The sequence below is a fragment of the Vidua chalybeata genome, chromosome 22, assembly GCF_026979565.1.
Source record: "Vidua chalybeata isolate OUT-0048 chromosome 22, bVidCha1 merged haplotype, whole genome shotgun sequence".
NCBI lineage: Eukaryota > Metazoa > Chordata > Aves > Passeriformes > Viduidae > Vidua > Vidua chalybeata.
In genome coordinates, this window is record NC_071551.1 from 2,325,680 (window position 1) to 2,348,036 (window position 22,357).

Below are 22,357 nucleotides of genomic sequence, written 5' to 3' on the forward strand. Positions count from 1 at the left end.
AACCTGGATGAAGAGCTGTCCCCAGCATGCTGGAAGTGGGAGAAGGGAACTGTTTGGGGAGAAAAGTTTGGAAGTGAGGGTGGAAAAAGCAAATGAGAAGAATACAGTAGCCTGCCATAGTCCTGCTCTGATAAAACCTGTGGGGGAGATGCAGGAGCGTGGTGTGAACCAAGTACAGGTGCTGAATTTATGGTGAGAATCACCAGAGTTTGTGATTTTTCAATATCCAAAGACACCAAAAAGTGTAAAAGTCTTTCTTTTTTCACTGCAATTCACTGAGTAATGGTCATTTTTAAGCTGTAAGCATGTTGCAGCACATGTCTCACTGAGGGAGGGTTGGAAACACGCCCCACAGGTGTGTGTTTATGCAGAGTGAAAAGGGCTGGAGGCAGAAGTGAGACTTCTCTCTATCAACAGCACCTCCACCCACAGGGCAGTGCAGGAAAACCCCCACTGCCAGAGATGGGGACACTCCACCCATGGGATCTGCTCCTCAGGCTCCTGCTGCACCTACAGAACCTGCTCACAACCAACTGGGAGCATTGGGGGAACACTCCCAGCACTGGGGACTCCTTGGGCAAGGACAGCTGCTCATTCCCAGAGCTTCCAGCTGGCCCCTGGAGGCTCCCGAGGCTCCCATGCTGGGACACAGCCCAGGGCAGCTCCATTCTGTGGGACACAGCCTGGGGCTCTTCCACTCCAAACCTCCTGCCTACCCCTCTGCCCTTCCTTGCCATTTTCCCTTTAGTCACTGCTCACATACCCCAACCCTCCCAAATCCTTTTATTTACCATCATCTCCTTCATTTTCTTCCCCAATCACTCTGTGCCCAGAGTAATAAAATCAATGATCAACGTGCCACCTAGGAAAAGCAGAGATCAAGGAGAGCCCCAGCCCCCTCTGATCACCCAGCACTGCTTTTCATGGATTTGCCACGTGCTCTGTATTTCCAGGCCATGGCTCCCAGTGCCAGGAGTGCTCCCTTGGACCCCAAGGTGCACCTAAATAGAAATTTGGGGTAAGAGCCTGAAAACAAACCTATGCTAAGCTCAGCCTGGCAAACATGGGCATTCATCTACTTTTTTCCCTAGGCTCATGGCTGGATGTTATGATGGGTCCATGGAGCCCTATGGCAGGTTTGGAGAATGGAAGCAAAAGGGAAGTTCATCAAGTTGTCACCCAAGCTCTGCACTTCACTCAAGCTTCTCGTGCCCCTGTTATTAATTTTTAGACTTTCTGCTGCCACCAGGAAGGCTGGTGGGATAACCTGAGCCTGACCTGGGGGAGGGAGGAGGAGGTGCCTGCATGAGCAATGCAGTAGGAGCTGAGCCCTGAGATGTGAAGATCAGAGAACTGTAGAATTGTTTAGGTTGGAAAAACCCTCTAAGATCATCGAGTCCATCTCTAACCCATGTCCCCAGGTGCCACATCCACACATTGTTTGAACACTTCCAGCGATGCTGACTCCACCTCTTCCAGTGCCTGACCACCCTCTCCATTAAGAAATGTTCCCAATATCCAACCCAAACCTCCCTTGGTGCAGATTGAGGACATTTCCTCTTGTGCTGTCCCTCCTCCAGGAGCAGGAGCTGCAGCACAAACCCCCAGGTCCTGCTTCCCCAGCACCTCAGTGCAGCTCTTTGGCTGGCTCATGGCAAGGCTCATTTCCTTCCCCTCTGACTCCCCCTGTTTTATTATTTACTAAATGATAAAATGAAGGGAAAAGCCCTTTTTGGTATTTAGATGTGGCAGCTCCTTCACACACTCATGGATGCAGACAGGGAAGTGACTGCAGCAGTTTCCCATCACTTTCTGACTTGAAACACTCCAAAAAAGTTACAAAATGGTCAGCTGAGTCAATTCAGGGAGTGAACTCCCAACCTCTCCAAGTACCAAAGCTTTTCCACAACAGCACGCAGCCAAGCCCATTCTCTGTTGTACCAGTTACACCCAGAGGAACTCAAGAAACCCCAAGCTAAAACTGGAATAATCTCCACCAGTAACCTCAAGTGAGAGGCTGAGCCATGAGCAGCAAACCCCTCTCAAACACAGTTCAAGTCAAAAGGAAACTACTACATTTCAATGGGTATTTCTGATTTCTGTTTTTAATCACAGCAGCCTCTTCTGAGTACCCATTTGTAAAATAAACCCCATGCTCCCCAAGTCACTTCATAAGTGAAAGCGTTTTAGGCAGATTCAAATGTAACAAAAATTTGCATTTTGGAGCTTGGTTTAGAAGAAAACTGCTGTTCTCAACAGTGCTTTGTGAGGATCAGAAACAACCAAGTGACTCCAGAGCCTCACTCAGAAAGAAAAAACAGAGAAAGTCCATGCAAAACACTGCCCAAAACACTTTGTAGGGGCTGTTTTCTGTCTCTTATAAAGTGAGGTTTTCCTGCAGATTCTCAGTGTGTGATCCCAGAATCAGGGATTACTGATGCACATTTAACTTTGAGTCAGAACTGCTGCAATTATTTAATTTTCCTTTAGCCACTATTGTTAACACTCGAAATCTCTGCTATTTTCTCTCACGCAGTGGGGTCACACTTCCTTCAGCATTAACTGGCTCCACCAACTCCCACTGTAACTGTCCAACTCCAGGGCAGGCATTTCCATCCAGGAAAAAACCCTGCTCATAAAGCTGTCATTCAACTTCAGGTGCTTAAATCATGCCCATTTGAGGACCTTAAAGATCTAATAATTACAGGTAGTAACATTGAAGAAGAATCCATTATTTGCCTGAAGGAGACCCAGAATCAATACAAGGCACATGTTAATAAAAGCTGGGATGGACACAGGGAATTGCAAACCCCACGGTGCTGCTGCTGCCTTCAAAGGGAAGGTGGAGTTGTTGCAGTAAATATTAGCCCTGCTGAGGCCAATTTACTTATTTAGCATTTTTCTAGCTTATGAATCTCAGTCTCAAAGCTCTCAGCTTGTGTTACACAGTTTAACCAAGTTTAAAAACTCTCCTGTGAGGATAATTGTTTATGTTGGTCTCGAGCATCCAGTGCGTGAGTGCTGGTTTAGGATGAACTTGCTCCTACAGTCATGACCCTCCTGCACATGGCAGGGGCCAAAATCCCTATCTGCACCCCCAGTCCACACCATGGGTGTTTTGGGTTAAAGGAAACAAACAGCTTGTCCACAGCCCAGGTTTCTCTGTGCCTGTCCTGGTGCAGCACATGACAGATGTAACTGGGAATAAAGCCTGGAATATTTTTCTAATGGTGACAGCTTCCCACAGATCATTATAAGCAGATTCAAACGTAACAGAGACAAAAATCTAACTGTGATAAAATCAGGAAAACACTTGGGATTTACAAGCACAGTAAAGGCAGGGCCATAAGTGGGTCCAAAGGAAAGTTCTGGATCCCATTCTGACAGATTGGTGGCCAAGTCCCACCAGTAAAGCCCCAGTCACGGGAATATTTCCTCCAAGGCTGTGCTGCCTCAAGACTCGTGGGCCAAAACCTGCTCAGAGAAAGCTCAGTAAATTTTAGGAGAACATGAAATAGCTCCCAATGAATACATCCCTTAGGAATGACCTGTGAAGGAACTAAGGAGCTGCAGAGCAGTAATGCACTCTCTGTATTGTGCAGTATAAACACTGACCTGAAGTTCAGGTCAACAACAAAAGTATCTAAACAAGATCCTGATGCCCCCATCATTGCCCAGGCTGCCCCTGCAGTCATCCTGCAAACATTCCTCTGCCCCTGCCTGTCCAGCCATGCACACAAATCACTGTCCCAAAGGTCCCATGCCACCTTTGCCCATAAGCCAACAGCTGCACATGTCCCATTCTACTCCTTACACTTCTTTTTGTGCCCTACTCTGGGATGCTCCAGCTCCCCTGCTGCTCCCTGAGCTGGAAGAATCAAGGATGATGGGGATTTTGGGGTCTGTGCCTACCTAACACTTACCTGCTCACCCCATGATGCTCATCCCACTGTTCAACTGCTCAGGAACACAAGTGAAGTGAGAACAAAATAATTCCCTGGAACAAACCTTCCATGCCTCAAGCCCCTGTCCTGACACCACAGGATTCATGGGACTTTTTTTCCTATTAACTTGTGGAAACAACCTGCCTCTTCCAAGCCAAGAGAGCTCTGGGAGAGCTTTCCTGCCTTGTCCTGCCTTTTCCCCTCTTTCTCACCAGCAGTGCCACCTCTGTTCCTTCAAAACCTACAAGAAGCACCAGAATCAGTTCCCAAGGATAAGCGTTTTGGCAAAGAGGAGTGTAGGAGCTGAAGAAAAGACAATGCCAGACACCCTGACTAGGACAGCTGGGCCTGTGTATCTGTCCTGACACTGGAGAAGTCCCAGTTCTGCCACCCCTGAGTTCCATGAGCCACAGCTATTCCTAGTTCTCCTTCTTAATAATGAAGTGGTTCCTTACAAAGTCCAAGTCGTGCAACAGGAACACTAAAAGTCTCCTACAGGTCTGGCTTTTGTGGACTAAGTGAAAATGACATTAAGCAATGCAATGGTGACAGAGAACCAGGAGTATCACACAACAAAGGCAGGACCTGGGAAGTCATGTGCTTTGCTCCGAGCTGGAAAAGCAGGATTTTCTCAGGTGACATCTTCAGGAAACTGAATGCATCCATCATTTGGGAAATACTCAGAACAAGTTTCTAGTGATGTGAGAAGGCAAGGGAATCCCACACATCCCTGGCAATGACTCCTAGAGGTTCTGCTCCCGGGGGTGTGGGGTGGTTAATGGGAGCGGTGACCCCGGGTGAGGTCAGTGCCACTCAGCGGTGCAGGCGGCTGTTAGCAGGGTTATGCACGTGCCAGGAGCTACTGCAGGGCTGCTTTCCTCCACTCGAGTTAGTGGGTGAGTCACCTCCACCCCCACCCCCCAGCCAATTAGTGCAGGGTGATAACGAAGGGGCAGGTACTGTACCTGGTGATGGGCAGGTCGAGGCCCCGCTGCAAACTGAGGAAAGGCGGGAGAAACAAACACAAAAGGAAAGGCACAAAGAGTCAGAAACACCACAACGAACCAAAATGTCACACTCTATGCAAAATAAACCCACAGAAAATAAAATAATAATGACACAGTCAAAAGCTTTGCTGCAGGACAGCGACACACAGGGACTGAGGTGTCATGATGGACATTGCTACGGGCACTGTGCTGGGAGCTGGGACAAACAGCCAAAGCTGCCTGGGATCCTAAAGACACTCAGGGATGCAGGCATTCCTTATCCTGCCTGGGAAGAACACATAAAACCAAAAAAACAACTGAAAACGAGCAGCAGTGGAGATTCTGAAACTGTTTGAGGTGGAGGTCAATGGTTAGAGCAGCTGGGCCGGAGCCGTTCTGGGGCTTTGGGGGGAGCAGAGGATGGAGAGCCATGGCTGGGAAGAGCCAGGGAGGCACGGGGCCGTGGGACATCCCTGCGAGGCAAAGAGCAGCCATTCCTGGCACGGCCAGCCCTGCTACTGCATGTCCAGCTGTATTCCTCCACTGGGGTCACAGCAAAGCCCCCGTAAGGAGTGGCATGTGTCACCCTCTCTGAAAGCCAAGGATCAGCTTATCCCGGGGCCCTGAAGGCAGCAGCAGTGCAGCCTGGATGGAAAACAGGAGGTCCTGCTTCCCAGCCCTGAGCTCAGGCCACTGAATCATCTCCCACTCACTTGGGCCACACGCAGAGGAAGATAATCCCAATTTAACATGCTCAGTTGACATTAAAAGCACTTCCCAATAAGGAACTGATTGTTAAAATAGAAATAAAAATGAATGCAAGAAATGGAAAATATAAATAAAGATGACAAGGTACCCACTTCCAGAGCTGAGTTAGGTGTTGAAACCCATAATTCTTGGTGTAATGAGCAGAGCTCCACAATGAGAGCAGAGCATTCTACTGATAAGAGCTCCAATAATTAACTGCAGTGACCACAACTACATCCATAGAGGACTTTAGCCACCATGTGTGTCTGCTGTGATGGCTCAGCACAGCCACCTCTGCTCACTCAGGGGCTCATTGTGGTTTACTTTCTGCTTCAGAACAGTGATCAAAACTGACTACTAATTAGTGACTTCCTTAATAAGTTTATTTTCTATAAGGAAAAGTGGGCCTGGGTTCACTTGCAGCTCTTACAGCTCCTCTAATGCTATCAAACATGAAGCAAAGCATATTCACTGGCCCATTTGATCTTTTCCTTTATAAACATTTAAATTGCCTAGATTTAAAGATTTCCAAGAACTACTCTGCTAATCCTGGTGTTTATATACTCCTACCTTCACTTCATGGTGGCACTTGCTGACACTTGGATGAAAGTCATAAAAACTATCAGAAACGAGTAAATATGGACACACAGGCTGGTCCTGGGGCAAGAGTTTATAAAGAATGACCTGCACTGGTTCACCAAATAGTTTTCTCGCCCTGGAAAATTTTCTCTAAGCCTTACACTGAAGAATAAAAAAGCAAAGCATGGTCACCTTGTGAAACTGAAAAGCTGTAATTTCTATTTTAATAAAACAGAAGGACTCAGAGCCTCTTGGTATTCTCCCAGTGGCTCTGTGGATGAGGAGAAACAGGTACCTGGATGAATCTCTGGAGATAAAAGCACTTCAAGTCCTTATCTTCTCAAAGAACTTCCCTAAAATATCTTGTGTTTGGGAAAAGGAACTAAAGGTACCCTGGAAGGGCTGAGCCTTTCCATGGGGCTGCACGTTCTGTGTTAGACACCAATGAAAGAAAACAGCCAAAAAGAGAATGTTGGGATGCAGAAACCTTGTACTGCTTCACTTCAGGGCCAAGGCACCTCTCTCATCCCTGTTGCACAGAAAAGATTTGTTCTCACTGCACCTAAAACAAGAGCTGGAAGTTTATATCTGAAGAAGCCAAAATTTATTCCATGGTGGAAAGTAATGTGTGTTACAAGAAATAAAATAAAAGCTCCAAGTTAGTGAAAAATGCCCTCATCTATTTTGCACTGGTCACCACTGGCTCTTGATTTTTAAATTTTTTAAAAATAATTCTGTTTGATAGGAATGATTAGCTGTTAATAGCTGTAAGCAACAGAACAAACTGTAGTAGTCACTGCTTGCTTAAAACAGACACTTTGGGTTGTTTTTTCTCTGTTTGATGAAGACAGTAGATAGGAAAACCTTATAAATCCTGGGTCCAACCTCCCTGCCCCATTCCCCACTCCCTACAGTCCTGCCCACTGCCCTGTGGACACAGGAATGTTCTCTCCCTGCAGATGTTGGGCTGGCACACCTCACCCCTCCTGGACTGCTCCAGCACCCTCTCCAGCGTATCCTTTTTTGGCAGAAGTCCTAAAATTGGACAGTTTGTGTTGAGATGGGGGCTGGCATGGCCAAGAGCTAATGGGGAATTTTCAGCAGTGCTGAAGGACCCAGATTTTGTTTTCCTTCCCCAGCTGGAGCTTTGCAATTCCTGCTGTGGGAGCGATGCTAACAGGGAGCAAACACGGATTGCAAAGGCAGCTGTCCTGGGAGGAACAGAAAAGCCTGAGCTCTGCACTTCCAATGGCCCTTGGATGCAGAGCAGGATGGAGGAAGCTCTGGCTCGAGGGAGGGGCTGGATCAGCCCTGCCTGCCCACATCAGCCATGCCACAGCACAACAGAAAACCCAGGGATGGCACAGCCACCCTGCCACCCTCCTCATCCCCTCCTCACCCTCCCCTCACCACCAAATGGGACGGTTAAAAAATAAACTGAAAAAAATAATAACTAAATTACAAATAAATAAATCAAGCAAAGAACCAAATGCAGGAGTAGCTCAGGCCTGGGCTAGTCTTGCATTTGCTTTGGGGTGGGAGGTGGAATGAGATGTGATGGGTGGGAGCAGCTTTTAGTCATGGGGTGAGATGGGCACTAGCAGAGCACATGGCAAAACCTGCACACAGGAGAGCTCAGAACAATACAAGCAAGGCTGACAGGTGCAGATAAATTCTTCCTCGGGATCTCCTCAGTTATGGGATCAAAACCCTAAAAATTTGACATTTACTGGCCAAATTTCCTGCAGAATCTCTCTCTCCTGAGTGACAAAGCCCAGGGGGCCCTGGCCTCTGTCCTACCCCAGGTCAGACCCCCCAGCTGTAATTCAGCTTTGGACCCTTGTGGCACCACCTCACCTGGCAGAGGCTGCCACGGCAGCTCGTGCTTTCAGCAAAGAAGCAAAACCAGTGCATTTCTGTAGCCAACAAAAAAGGATGTGGTAAAAAAAATATATATATAATAAAGAAAGGAAGAAGAAATAAAAACAGTGTCGTGGGCACAATTGCCTGCAAGAAGGAGTACAGTTTGTTATATTGCTTACAATGCAGTATTTTATCCAGCCTCTTCCAGCCAGGGACCTGTAAACCGGACTCTGTTCCAAAACCTTCCTCCTCTTCCAGTTTTCTGTGCAATGTATTGGCACTGTTCTGCTGGGCTGTCAAAAAAACTGGTTTAGAGATGCAGCTCTTCAGTCAAGTTTTTGCTCCAGTTCTAACCATACCAGCTTAGTTGTGCTTTGCAACAATTAAAGAGAAAGATGATTATACTTACTGAGGAAAGAGTTTTAACAGCAGTGTCCTACATTACTGATCAGAATGGGGCACTAAGGACAAATTCCCAGCTGTCCACATCAAAGAACTTCAAAGTCAGCATTACCTGGCTCGTTCATCAGCAGAGGTTGAGGGGACTCAGAACAAACCCTGGCATGTCCTGGAGGGGAAACCTCCAGAGCTGGGCATGTGCCCCAGTGATGTTGCAGGTTTGGGGATCCTTGCCCTGTGTATATCTGTATTTATACCTGTTTTGTGGACAAACTCCTCTGCCTCAGAGGCTTTCAGTTTGTTCCAGGAGCGTTCACCTTACTCTAAAGAGAGAAGAGTGCTGGGAAGGCACCAGGGGGTTATGGGCAACCTGAAAGTGTCCTGACACAGAGGGGCAGGAGGTGCAGGATTGCTGCTCCCTCAGCTGACAGAGCCCTGAGAAGTGGTGATGGGAAGTCACCATGCCTCCAGAAGCTGGGCAAAGCCTCTGATGCCCTAGGAGGGTCTTCTAACATCATGTGGAGCTGTGCTACAAGCAGAGAATCCCCAGAAAGTACCTGGTGTGGGGAACTGAAGTCCTACAACAGCAGAGCAGTATCACAATGAACACCCACCCCCAAAAAACAGACTGTGAAGGATGATCAAACCTGAAGCTGGATGAAAAAGGGGCTCAGTACAAAAATATCTGAGTACACAGATGGTCTAGGTTACATGTGAGCACCTCCAGGGTTAGAACTGATCGGTGGCATTGATTTGGGAGCAAAGCCCAGAGGCCACTGGAGACCGAGGGTTGCTGCAGAGAACTGCTTGTGTTTGATCTTTGGTCTATCCCTGCACAAAACATATCCTTAAAGAAAAAAATAAAAAGAGGAAAAAAAAAAAAAGAAGAAAAGAGAAAGATTCTGGCAATGAACCTGAACACTATAATGAAGTGAACCTGAAAGTAACTAGGCTCAAAATAAATGGTGTTATTTGAAGGTAGATGAGAATCCCTCCATCGCTTCTTTAGGAACTTTAGAAGGAAAATTATCCTACCAGGATAGTGTCTGAAAAACTCAATCAAGGTTTGCCATTCAGGATGTGCTTCCAGGTGAGTAAAATGGGCTTTCCAGAGAACCAGCCCCGTGCTACAGACACACACAGACAGAGAAACACACGAACAAGGAGGAGAGAGCAGCAGATGAGGCCAGCGTGGGCTCCTTACCGGCGAGCGGGTCTGAGGCTGCGTGCTCATTGTTTGAGGGGCTTGAGGGTACACCAGCGTGGTGGGAGCTGCATTCTGTCCTGAGGGATAAGGAGCCTGCCAGGGAACAAGAAAAGCCAAGTGAGTGGATCCAGTGATTCATCCCCAAAAACCAGGAACAGAACACGTTATCAACTGGAGGGACTGACATGGAGATAAAGATGAAAAGATTGCAACAGAGAAACCATCTCTGTCGAGGACCAATTCATCAACTCTGCCTCTCATGGGAGCAGCTCGTAGCTCCACTAGAAAGTAATAGCTCCATCAGTAATTATTAGTCAGAGTTTACTACTATTTTGTAAGTCAGAGTTTGCTACTATTTATCACCTGTGCTCCCCAAGTGCTGCAGTGGAAAACAACCCAGGAGACACATGACACAGTGTCACCAAAACCCTGCGTGTCCAAAGGCCTGGCCACCTGTTTCCAAAAGCCTCCCCTGAACCAGCTTCCAAGGAAAGCCAAAACTGTAGACAATGCCAATAAATCCTCCAAAATCAGACAAACAAAAAGAAACAACCTTGAGTGTGTTTAACAGAAGCTGCTGCTGCATTAAAGAATTTCCAATGCAATGGAACAGCCCAAAATCATCCAGATGGAAGGCAGGCCGTGGCTACAGGCTCTGCACATTTTTCCTACTTCCACCCATTTCCATGGGCTATAACAATTTATCCCACCAGATGCTCTCCCCAAGTGTTATTTGCCCAAAGTAACAATAAACTGGAGCTCTGGAGCTCTGCCGATGACGCATTTTAACGAGACATTTAGAAATAACTTTTCAGAGTGCCTTTTTCCTTATTCTTTTTGAACAGAAACATTATCATTTACATTATTATTTTTAAAAATTGTTTATTATTGTAATGGCACAAAAACCAGCCACCAGGCTGAAACAGCTTTTGCTCTCAAGAACCATAGGATCGTGGAATTGGTTGGAAAGCTCTCTGAGATCTTCAAGTCCAACTGTTCCCCAGCACTGGCAAGGCCACCATGTCCCCAAGGGCCACAGCTACACATCTTTTAAACCACCCCAGGGATGGGGACTTCACCACTGCTCTGGGCAGTCTGTGCTAGGGCTAGACAACCCATTCCATGCAGGAATTTTCCCAGTATCCAATGTAACTTTGAGGCCGTTCCCTCTGCTCCTGTCCCTGTTCCCTGGGAGCAGAGCCCGACCCCCCCCGGCTGTCCCCTCCTGTCAGGAGCTGTGCAGAGCCACAAGGTCCCCCCTGAGCCTCCTTTGCTCCAGGCTCAGCCCCTTTTCTGCTCCCTCAGCTGCTCCTGCTGCTCCAGCCCCTTCCCAGCTCTGTTCCCTTCCCTGGACACGCTCCAGCCCCTTCAGGTCCTTCCTGAACTGAGGCACCCAGAGCTGCCCCAGGACTGGAGATGCCCCAGAAGTGCCAGCACAGGGGTACAGTTTGTGTTGTCTCTTTTTTCTGCTTTTCCACCTCTGTACTAATCACCTGCTGAATTAAGTGCAACACAAGGTAAATGAAAATACAGTTTGGAAACAATCCAACCAGGAATTCCCTGGTTTCAAGAAGAAGAAGAAAAAAAAAAAGAAAGAAAAAAAGAAAAATACAACACATACAGCAAACACCCCTTCCCAAAATATAGTAGAGGGGATGAGGGGAATGAGCACAGTCCAAAAATAGCCCCATTCCATCCTACTCTGGGACCACACTGGAACTGCTTTTTCAAAAGCAAAACTTAGACACAACTCCACAGACACGTGAGGACACTGCTCCTACCACACAATGTAACTAGGCAGGACCTTCTGTTAGCTTCTGCCCCATTTTCACAGCTTTTTGGGTCAAAATGATGATAAAATGTGTGTCTCCAAATACATCACTAGATCTTTACTATGATCCAGGACACCAAACACACTGGGCAGGGTATTTAGCTGGACAATGTTGTTCTGGAGGAGTTTATAACAATACAGCAGCACAGCCTCTGGTTCAAGAGCAATTAAATGCTTTGCTCAGCTCCTGATGGCAGCAGCATCCTCTGAGGGGTGGGCAGGGCAGGCTTGCCCTGTCCCTCCTCTCCAGGAGCTCCCTGATCCAATCCACTCCAGCCAGCCCTTCCCTCCCTTTCCACCACTGCCAAAACCTAATTAATGTAAACAACTAAATGGAAAGAAACCTTCTAATTTTTTCTTTTTTGAGATGTCAGATGCAGCATCAACTCTTTTCCCCTTTTACTTGATGAGTGGTTCTGCTGGAGCTGGTGGTGTCAGTGTCATTCCAGAATGAATAACCCAAAGCTAAGGAGAAGTGGGGAAACTCTTCACCCACAACCTGGAGAAGTTGTCCTGCCTTTGTAGTATCCTGCTGCTGACTTTCTGCATCTGGGATCTTTGCCCAGTGTAAGATTAAGGCTTCTTCCACAGGTCCAGATGCTGCTATTCCTATCATGGAATCATGGAAGGGTTTGGATTGGAAGGGATTTTAATAATCCTCATCCCATTCCACCCCCTGGCACGGCAGGGGCACCTCCCACTGTCCCAGGCTGCTCCAAGCCCCATTGTCCAACCTGGCCCTGGACACCTCCAGTGATCCAGGGGCAGCCACAGCTGCTCTGGGCATCCCCACCCTCACAGGGAAGAATTTTCTCCTAATATCCAACCTAGACCTACTCTACTTTTTAGTTTACAGCCATTCTCCCTTGTATCTCTCCACCAGCCAGTAGTGAGCACACAGGTGACTGTGTTGGGAAATATTATTAATAAGTAATACCAATAAATGAACCTGTTGATCACTGACTCCTTGTGCCTCCAGCTCCACAGGAGATGAGACCTCATCCCAAACTGCTGCTCTCACAGCATCTCAGCAACAAGAGAAGAAAATATCTACTATTTACCCCATCTTTAGGCTCATGAAAACATTTTATTCAGGCTTAAGCTGCATGTGACAGAGCAGAGCTGTGATAAGACTCCCAAAGCTAAGTCAGGTATCTGATGCTGCCCCAAAGTCTGTACCCACCTCCAAAACAGCCCTTGTTTACTCTTAATCACCCAAGCATACGGAGATGGGAGAGAAAGGGAGCACCTAAAATCCTCTGAGTTTTGGCAGTAAAACTATAAAACAGGTATTTGGAAAGACAGTGCCAAAGGCACTTCACTGGTGACACATCACTTGTGACACAATCCAGGGTTAAACTTGCTTTAGTATTTGAACCCTACCAGAATGAGCACAGCATGAAGTTAGAAATAAAGAATAAACATATAAAGGCTTAACTAGAGGCCACAGAAGGGTTTCTGCTATTAAGGTGTCATCAACCAAGGCAATTTTGGACAGATGACCCCCATGGGTGCGAGGTCACAAGTAAGGAACAAGTGCAATAAAAATCCCACTGGAGACCACAAACATCAGCTAAATAAATATGTTTTACAACTATTGCACAACAACAAATGCCTCTGCTCCACGTTTCCAACCAGAGGGACGTTGCCTTAACTGGTATTTGTGTTAAAACCATAATAAGGGGAAGAAAAGAGAGGGAAAAGTGGTTTATAAATTTCTGCAGGTACTGACTTCACATCAGCTGTGGGAGCCTAAATAAACTATCAAAGATCCAACAGAATAAATCACAGCACTCTGCTGCTTTTCATATACATCAGCTGATTAAAGCATTGCATCTATTCATCTGCCAAAGGACTTTTTTCTGTGCCAAGCAGCTAAATGGGTACAGAAAGTGACGTGGTCACGTGCAGCCACACAGGGCTCCATGCACTGGGGCTGGAATGAGGGAATGAAGAGATCAGTGCGGAAATGCTCCAAAAATCCCCTAAATAAACCCCCAGGGAGGGGAAGGCAGGGAAGCAAGTATTGCTCTGCAGACAAATGTTGGTTCTGAAGCATCTAAAGGCTGGATTGAATCCCTGAAGTTCAAATAACTACTGGGAGAGGACAGAGCACTGCTGAGCTGCTCCACTTCGAGACAGAGAAATTTGCTTCCCTTAAAGCTCTCACCTTCCTGATTTTATGTTTCAGCTGTGGCTGTTCAGGGGAGGAAGGTGATAATAGCTGAGTGTTTATGTATTCCCACAACTTGCTGGGAAAATCCTTTCTCTGGACTGTTTCCACCTCAAGCTGCTGCCTGTGCTAAGCAAGGAAAAATAATCACTATCAACAAAACAACTGAAAAAAGTTATTCTTAGCTCAGGCCCGAGCTGGTTAATAAACACTGAGCCTGCAGCGTAACATGACTCCCTTGGGACTGCCTGTCCTGGGAATAAACAGGCAAAGTACACACATCAGGCTCAAAAGAGCTGAGTCACCCAGCTCTGCCTCTGGAAAAATCTTTTGGGAACAAAACCCTTCCAGCCCCGAGCAGGAAAGTATCACTTGCTGAGCTGTGGCTGGCTTGGCTGGGAAGGGGTTAATCCCTGTGGCAGATTCCCGAATCCTCCCGGCTCAGGGAAGGCTGCTGGGTCTATATTTACTGAAGTTACACATGAGGAGGAGAACTGGACCCGCAGCTCCAGCACATGACCGTGACTCAGGAGCTGCGCGGCCGCTGCCAGCGCCGTGACCTTGGGAGGAAACCTCTGAATTCCCAGTCCCAAACCTCTGCATTCCCAGTCACCTCCCAGTCCCAAACCTCTGCATTCCCAGTCCCAAACCTCTGCATTCCCAGTCACCTCCCAGTCCCAAACCTCTGCATTCCCAGTCCCAAACCTCTGCATTCCCAGTCACCTCCCAGTCCCAAACCTCTGAATTCCCAGTCCCAAACCTCTGCATTCCCAGTCACCTCCCAGTCCCAAACCTCTGCATTCCCAGTCACCTCCCAGTCCCAAACCTCTACATTCCCAGTCCCAAACCTCTACATTCCCAGTCACCTCCCAGTCCCAAACCTCTGAATTCCCAGTCCCAAACCTCTGCATTCCCAGTCACCTCCCAGTCCCAAACCTCTGCATTCCCAGTCACCTCCCAGTCCCAAACCTCTGCATTCCCAGTCACCTCCCAGTCCCAAACCTCTGAATTCCCAGTCCCAAACCTCTGCATTCCCAGTCACCTCCCAGTCCCAAACCTCTGCATTCCCAGTCACCTCCCAGTCCCAAACCTCTGCATTCCCAGTCACTTCCCAGTCCCAAACCTCTACATTCCCAGTCCCAAACCTCTGCATTCCCAGTCACCTCCCAGTTCCAAACCTTCACATGCCCAGTCACTTCCCAACCCCATAACCTCGGCTCCAGCTCCCCCTGGACACCAGCACCAAGCCGAAATCTCTTGGCAGGAATGGGACAGAGTAATCAGAACACTTCAGAACAACCCAGGGTTTGCCAGGGCCATGGGCAGTCCCAAAGGCTTTTTCTGCATGGCCCCAGACCAACGTGGTGCTGCAGGTCCCTTGCCCAGGTGGTTTTACATCTTGTTATATCTTGTATATCACTGCACTACTGATGGAGAGCACCCAACTAAAAACTCACCCAAGTGCCACCACACACATTTTCAAAAACATCTTGTTATTATTTCATGTCAAGATATAAAGTACCAAAAACTTGCACTGTCTAGAAAGAGGATAAAGCTGTTGAGAGATCCATCTCTTTCCCCAAACAACACAACACTCCCAGCCCACCCCAATTTCTCCTGCATAAAACCTGCACTGGTCTGTTCCCAAGCCATTCCCTGACCTGGTCGAGTGCTAAATATGGATTCAAACCCCCCAGCTGGGCACTCAGAGGCACAGTCAGTGTTCTTCATACTGTACCTTATAAGGGTTCTGTCTCTAGGTTTATAAATTCTAGCTCACACGAGCCCCTAAGACCAAAGGCAGCTACACCTGGAGCGAAGTACAGGAGGGGGAGGTCATTGCACAGGATGAGGAATCTCCTCTTATCCCTGTTTTTAACAACCAGACCTGGGTTTTCCTTCCAGCCGCTGAACGATTTTCTTTGAGGAAAACCACAAAGGGAGCAGGGGAATGGCTGTGTTGATGCACCAGCCCTTGAGGCTGCTTTTGCAGAGTCTTCCCCTGGGTCACTGGCCTGGACAGCAGGAATGTGGCCTCAGACACAGGTGAAGAAATCCCCCACAGCAGCAGAACCCTTCAGTCACAAGTGTGGAGTGATGGTGACAGCAAGGATGTGGCTTTTAATTGTGAATCATTTCTTTGTGGAGCTGGGCTGGATCTGCCCTCCCACAGCCCCAAATCCAATCACTGTGACAACTCAATCACTGCAACCCAAATAACTGCAACCCTCCAATGAGGGAAATCTCTGGGCATTCAGCTCTGGGAAAGTAAGAGGATTATAATTTAAACCCTGTCTCTTCATTTCTCCCTAATGAACTCCCCGCAGGCAGTGCAGGCTGGAACAGCAGCTCCTCAGGCTGCCCCTCCTCACTCACACCCAGCACCTGATTTCCCCCCAGCTTTGGTTTCTCCATGCCCTGGATTTTGAGAAAGGTGCATCAGCACAAACTCAGTGCCAGGGGAAGAGGCTTTCCTGGCCTCCCCAGAGGCAGCTGCTCCCGTTCCTAAGAAAATGCACAGAACGTTTGAAGACTGAAGGTTACAGCGAGATTTTATTTTTTATCTGATGTGAAAAGCTGTGTTATTGAAGGCAGAGAGAAAGCCTCAGCCAGAGCATCCCAGAAGAGCCCAGAATCTCCTCCTCCCACAGACACGTGGCCAGTGAATGGCTCCTCTCCCATCCAGGGGCTGCCTTGGGAACACCAGCAGCATCCAGGGGAGGCTCAAGGAAGTTCCTGCTCTCCCTGTCTCCCCTACCACACTCCCAGGGGCTGCAGCAGAGATCACTGAACACGGGGGAGAGCAGCTTTTGACCTAAAATCAGTATTAAGGGACAAAATGAACCACTTTGTAGCTATGTTACCGAGCTCTGGAGATGCCCAGGATCAGCCTCAGGTACCTCCAGCATGTGACCACAAACAGGACACTGCTTGCTCCTGCACCTCTTCTGGACACACCTGACTGTCACCATTATTTTGGCACATAATTAAAGTATACACACAATTCAAGTATACCTCACTTTTTTCCCTCCCTGGTGTGCTCTGCACTCAGCAGAACAGGCTTGGAAGCTGCTGGCAGGAAAAACAGTATCTGTATCATAAGATCCAGCTCATCTGCAAATATTACAGATAGTGGAGAAACCTGAATTATTAAATTTATTCATTTCAGCCTTTTTTATACAGCATCCTCTCAAATAATGCATAAAGCATATTCTCCCACTATTCCTGTGAACTATTCCAGCTTTAAAAATAGCACAACAAATGATTAAACCACTAAACAAGGACAATTCCCCTCTAAATGTTCCCGGTTTGCCTTTCATTATTACAATGATATTTCAATGATCATCACGCACACTCTCAGATCCCTCTGCTTGAACACAAGTCCCCATTCACAGCCACGTGTTCAAATATGCAAGTTTGAGGTACCCACCACACCAGGAATGCCACATTTTTTAAGCAGCTCATTTGCAAATGATCCAGAATCACTGAAATCAGCTCATCCTCACCAGGGCAATGCTGCAAAACAAAAATATGCAGCAGTTCTACTCTGCTGCCTCTCTAAGCCAGGGCTACTCCCCTGCAGGGTGCATCAGCACCTGAGAAACACTGTTTTCCTGAATATATTGATATATAATACCTGGAATATTCAAAGTCCCATTAAAATCAGTGACAAAAGGACTAGAGCTCTTCTCTGACACCAAACAAATTGTGCAGATGAAGAGCTCCACATAAAAAAACAGAATTAACACAATTCCAGTGCAAACACTCTGCTCCTGATGGAGGGACTGGGATGGCACCAGGGTGGGACACGGTCCAAATCTCTGCACATTGGATTTACTGGGAAGTTTTGAGGTTTGGATTTGGGTGGAGACACATAATAAACAGGAACTGTGACTGTTCAGTGAGTTTATTTAAATATGTAGGCTTTTTCTAAAGCTATTTCCTCAAAATGCCAAGACTTGGCTCCAGGTGTTTTGCTTGATTTTAGGACTTTAACAAATTGCAGACAAGTTGAAGATGCAGAGAAGAAGTAGCTGGCATCCCCACTGCCCTTCTCCTGACAAGTACACTGGTTTATTCCCTCTTTTTCCATAAGCCCAGCTGTCAGGGAATTCCTCTTGTTGGTAAATATTAACATTTTAGTGGAAGGTGTCCATGCCTATGGCAGGGGGTGGAACAAGATGAGCTTTAAGGTCCCTCCCAAACAAAACCAGGCTGGGATTCTGTGATTAAGCTCAGCCTTTAAAAGGATATAAATATCCTGACCCAGGAGGAATTACTCCTCTCTTTCCCCTTTTTCCTCTGCAGCAGTTTGTCTCAGGATACATCACCCGTGTCATTACCTGCACAGCCAAATTTGTAACAATCTTTTTTATGGCTTTACGTGTTTTCACCTCACACATCTGAGTGGGCAAAGGAGGAAGGCACAGGGAAACTGAGCCCCAAGTAACATCCACAGAGCTACAGGCACTTTTCCTACTTCAACGTGGATAATGAGATTGTCTCCAAGAGAAGATGGTGAAGGAACACGGTCTGCTGTTCCCTGGACAGGGACTGTTTGTGCCAGGGACCACAGAGACACAAAATGCACATTCTTGACCTGTTGGAGTGAGTCTTGAGGAGCCCATGGAGACACTCCAGGGCTGGAGCCCCTCTGCTCTGGAGCCAGGCTGGGAGAGCTGGGGGTGTTCACCTGCACAAGAGAAGGCTGCAGGGAGAACTCAGAGATCCTTGCAGGGCCTAAAGGAGCTCCAGGAGAGCTGGAGAGGGAGTGGGGACAAGGCATGGAGTGACAGGACACAGGGAATGGCTCCCACTGCCAGAGAGCAGGGCTGGATGGGATATTGGGAATTAGGAATTGTTCCCTGGGAGGGTGGGCAGGCCCTGGCACAGGGTGCCCAGAGCAGCTGTGGCTGCCCCTGGATCCCTGGCAGTGCCCAAGGCCAGGCTGGACAGGGCTTGGAGCAGCCTGGGACAGTGGGAGGTGTGGGACTGGATGAGCTTTAAGGTCCCTCCAGCCCAAACCGTTCTGGGTTCAGTGATTTTCTCCTCAGCTCCACTGGCTGTAGTGTCCCTCACCACAGTGCAAGGGCAAACAGAACACCCAGCCTGAGGGAGGACAGAATCCTCTTCCCCCTTCCCAGGCACGGCTCCAGCCCGTGAGCCCATGCTGAACTCCAGACACAGCAGAGGACCTGCAGTGCAAGACCAAACCAGTGATTTTGAGCCATGGGGGTGGACAGGGGTCCTGCTGGTGGCTGCTCCCTCCCAAAGCCATTTTTAAATCCATCAGCATGGAATCTGCTGCTAACAAAAGTGTGAGGCCACGGATAACGTTGCAGGACAACATCTGGAAACACTGCTATGGCTTTACATGGCTCCTTCCTGAGGCTGAACTGCCAGGCTCTGCCCTGGCTGCAGCACCTGGCTCACAGCCTGGGGTGGTCTGCTAATGACCATTATGTAATTAAGTAAATTGGCATTTTCTGTAATAAAGGTACTCAAAATATGGAGTGTATGTGTGTGCTGAGGGCAGAAATTCCACCATCTCCACTGCTGAAAGCAGAGCTGGGACTGTCTACAGAAACACCCTTGAGTTCACAGAGTGCCTTTCACTTGTTCTATAAAACTGCCTCCCATTTTAACAAAATAGACTTTGAGGACAAGTACTTGTTCCCAGGAACACAACTCCAAGCAGCCAAGACCCTAATCCACATCAAAACAGCATCAGTGGCTTTGCAGCTTTCCTCCTATTTTCTTCCAAAAGCCAACAAGAAGCTCCAAAAACGTGTCACCTGGTGTCTCAGAGGATGAGACATCCTTGGAGACACTCAGAACCCAAGGGGAGGTGACCCACAGTTATCTCTCCACCTGACCCAGCTCAGAGCAGGCACCTGGACCTGATGATCCCAGGTCTCTTCCAACCTTCACCTGTGTGAGGGCAGCAATCAGATAAAATATCAAAGTTTTACTGAATTCCACTGAAGCCCAGAAATACCCTACATATAAAGTGTCTGAATTTGCACAAAGTTAAAACAAGTTAATAAATTATGGGTTTCTAATGACACCATAAGAAGGGATCTGTGGAGAACACAGGCACAGCCTTCCAGGCTGCAGGGAGTGGAATTATGGCTCCAATATCTCTGTTGGTTCAATGGAAATCAGCAGAGTGAGGGTTCAGCTGGCAGGAGAACCAGGCTGTTTATGGATTCAAAGCTTCACCTCTGGAACGTGGCTGTCCCTGCTGCAGGTTAAATGGCTCCAGAGGTTATTCCTGTTTCCCAGTCTGACACCACAGCTAACAGTGGACTCCAGGGACTCCAGGGCTCCATCTCCCTGGTTTCTCTGGCTGCAGGGATATTTTATGCTCTCTATGCTCACAAAACACAGACTGTGTAAAGCCCTGACTTTTGTGCTGACTCTGGTGCTTTACAGAACACATGGTGTTTGTTTAAAATCTGCGTATTTTCTGGAGCATGCAAGAAAACATCCATTAAATTGCATGGAACAGAAGGTACTATTACAGAAGGAATTCCAGAATTGAAGTTATTAAATGCAAGAAAATGGCAAATTGCCTCATATTGTTTTGTCTTCTTATATTATGAATAAAAATGTGGTTCAACAAGTGGCTAAGTCTGAAAAGCACCAAAATAAAGCCCAGGGCACGTGACTGTGAGAACAGAAAATGCACGTGGAAGAAAGGGATCTGAAGAATTTTTAAACAGCTACAGAGAAGTTCGATTTTCTAATAAAAATGCTGTTTTATTCCACCCCAAACCAAGTTACTGGCAAGTTTAGAAGTGCCTTTGATTCCCAATAATCTGACAGGCCAAACAAAGCCGCTTCCGCTCGCGCAGCAGCCAGGATGTGCCGTGTGGCCAAGACACCCACAGAGAGCTTTCCCTTCCAAACCCCCGTGCCTGCCCAGGGTGGAAGGGCCAGGGAACACTCAGAGCCAGGTCACGGCTCCACCAGAGGAGAGGAAAAGCTTAAGCAGCAGTAGAAAAACACTTCTCTCCCCACTGGGCAAACCAGACCGCCTGGAGAAGGATTAAACACACCTCTCACAGCAGGAATTCTTTACAGTGCCAGGACAAGGGAATGGCTTCCCACTGCCAGAGGGCAGGGATAGATGGGGTATTGGAATGGAATCCTTCCCTGGGAGGTGGGCAGGCCCTGGCACAGGGTGCCCAGAGCAGCTGTGGCTGCCCCTGGATCCCTGGCAGTGCCCAAGGCCAGGCTGGATGGGGCTTGGAGCAGCCTGGGACAGTGGAAGGTGTCCCTGCCCCTGGCAGGGGTGGGACTGGATGAGATTAAAATCCTTTCCAACTCAAACCATCCTGGGATTCTATGATATGATTCTATGAGGCAGATGAGGGGTGGGTCTAAAGCCAGACCTAGTCCCAACTAGACTCAGTATTTGTGCTGTAATCTTTTCCTTGCAGACGTATATGATAAAATTGTAATTGGTCTTCCTTTCTTTCCTTTCCTCGCTAGAAAAAAAAATAAAGGCTCTTTCTGTCCTTCTTGAGTGCACAAATACTAAAACTAATTCATACATCCCTCCTACGTTGAAATTAATTCATATGTTCCTCCTATGAAAGCCAACTGCTTCTAAGGTTAAATAATTAAAATAAATAATGTTAATCAGCATTTGAAGCTACATTATGCCTTCCCAACTCTCCCTTCCTGCAGCTCTTACACCCAGATGCTCTCCCAAATTAGAAGACACCCATGAAGCCCAGCATCCCCACACAAAAGCCCCCTGAAGCCCAAAGGCACTGAGACACAAGACATGTTTGATGTTTCCAGTCAGATTTGCCCAGACTTAACTTAATGAGTTAAAAAGCACAGTAATGAACCAAAAATAATGAAACACATTCTCCGAGGAAATATTCCCAGCATTATTAACCCAATCAAAAACCTCCTAATCCTATTACAAACCAGAGGGTTCAGCTGCACTTCCAGCAGGTCTTGAACACAAAGGCCAAAAGAAGATTACACTTCTGGATTTATCAGCTATTAAATAACTCGCAGTTTCAAATCTCCACCTGCAGTCACAGATTCCTGCAAGCCTGGAATTTGCAAAAGGCATTGGAAATGTGCTGGGATGAAGCCTGACCTGGATGTACAGAAGGGAGCACAAGGAAAGAAGTGAGAAGAAAAAGAGGTCAAACTCTTGACTGGTCAGAAAAAAAATCCATTACTACATATTAATCTGGTTATTTAGGTAGGTTTATTGTTCACAAAACACTATCAGGAGTTGAGTTGTTTAAATCTGCCTTATTCTCATTATCTGGAATGGACAGCAGATCCAAGAAACTGGAATCTGCTGCTTGGAAGAGCAGCACAAACAGGCAACGTTTTCCCTCAGCTAGTCCAGCACCAACTTCTTCATTTATATAAGGAAAGTTTAATCTTTCATTCTGTGTCTACATCACAAATAAACTCCCTGACTAACAACAATAAAAGTTATGGGACTGCAGGCGGGTTTAACCAGCAGGGAATTGGCTCCTTACACAGAACAAGGAGGTTCCTACACAGAGAAGTTCTCTGGGGGAAGAGCTCCCTGCAAAGCTTAAAGATCAACTCAGATCAAGGGATCCACAGCGCTGCTCCTGAACACAG

General features: G+C 47.5%; 1 protein-coding gene across 3 annotated transcripts in view; it reads right to left on the reverse strand.

Moving 5' to 3' along the window:
* The window catches only part of EIF4G3 (eukaryotic translation initiation factor 4 gamma 3), a 144,574-nt gene that overhangs the window by 64,788 nt on the left and 57,429 nt on the right, over window positions 1-22,357 (reverse strand). Inside the window, exons 4-6 of one of the 3 annotated variants that reach the window (XM_053962892.1) lie at window positions 9,723-9,818; window positions 8,299-8,412; window positions 4,910-4,942 (exon numbers count right to left, since the gene is read on the reverse strand). In XM_053962892.1, coding sequence (XP_053818867.1) covers window positions 4,910-4,942; window positions 8,299-8,412; window positions 9,723-9,818 — 243 coding nt within the window. The remainder of the gene's footprint in view (window positions 1-4,909; window positions 4,943-8,298; window positions 8,413-9,722; window positions 9,819-22,357) is intronic. The other 2 variants (XM_053962894.1, XM_053962895.1) reach the window with 2 other exon arrangements.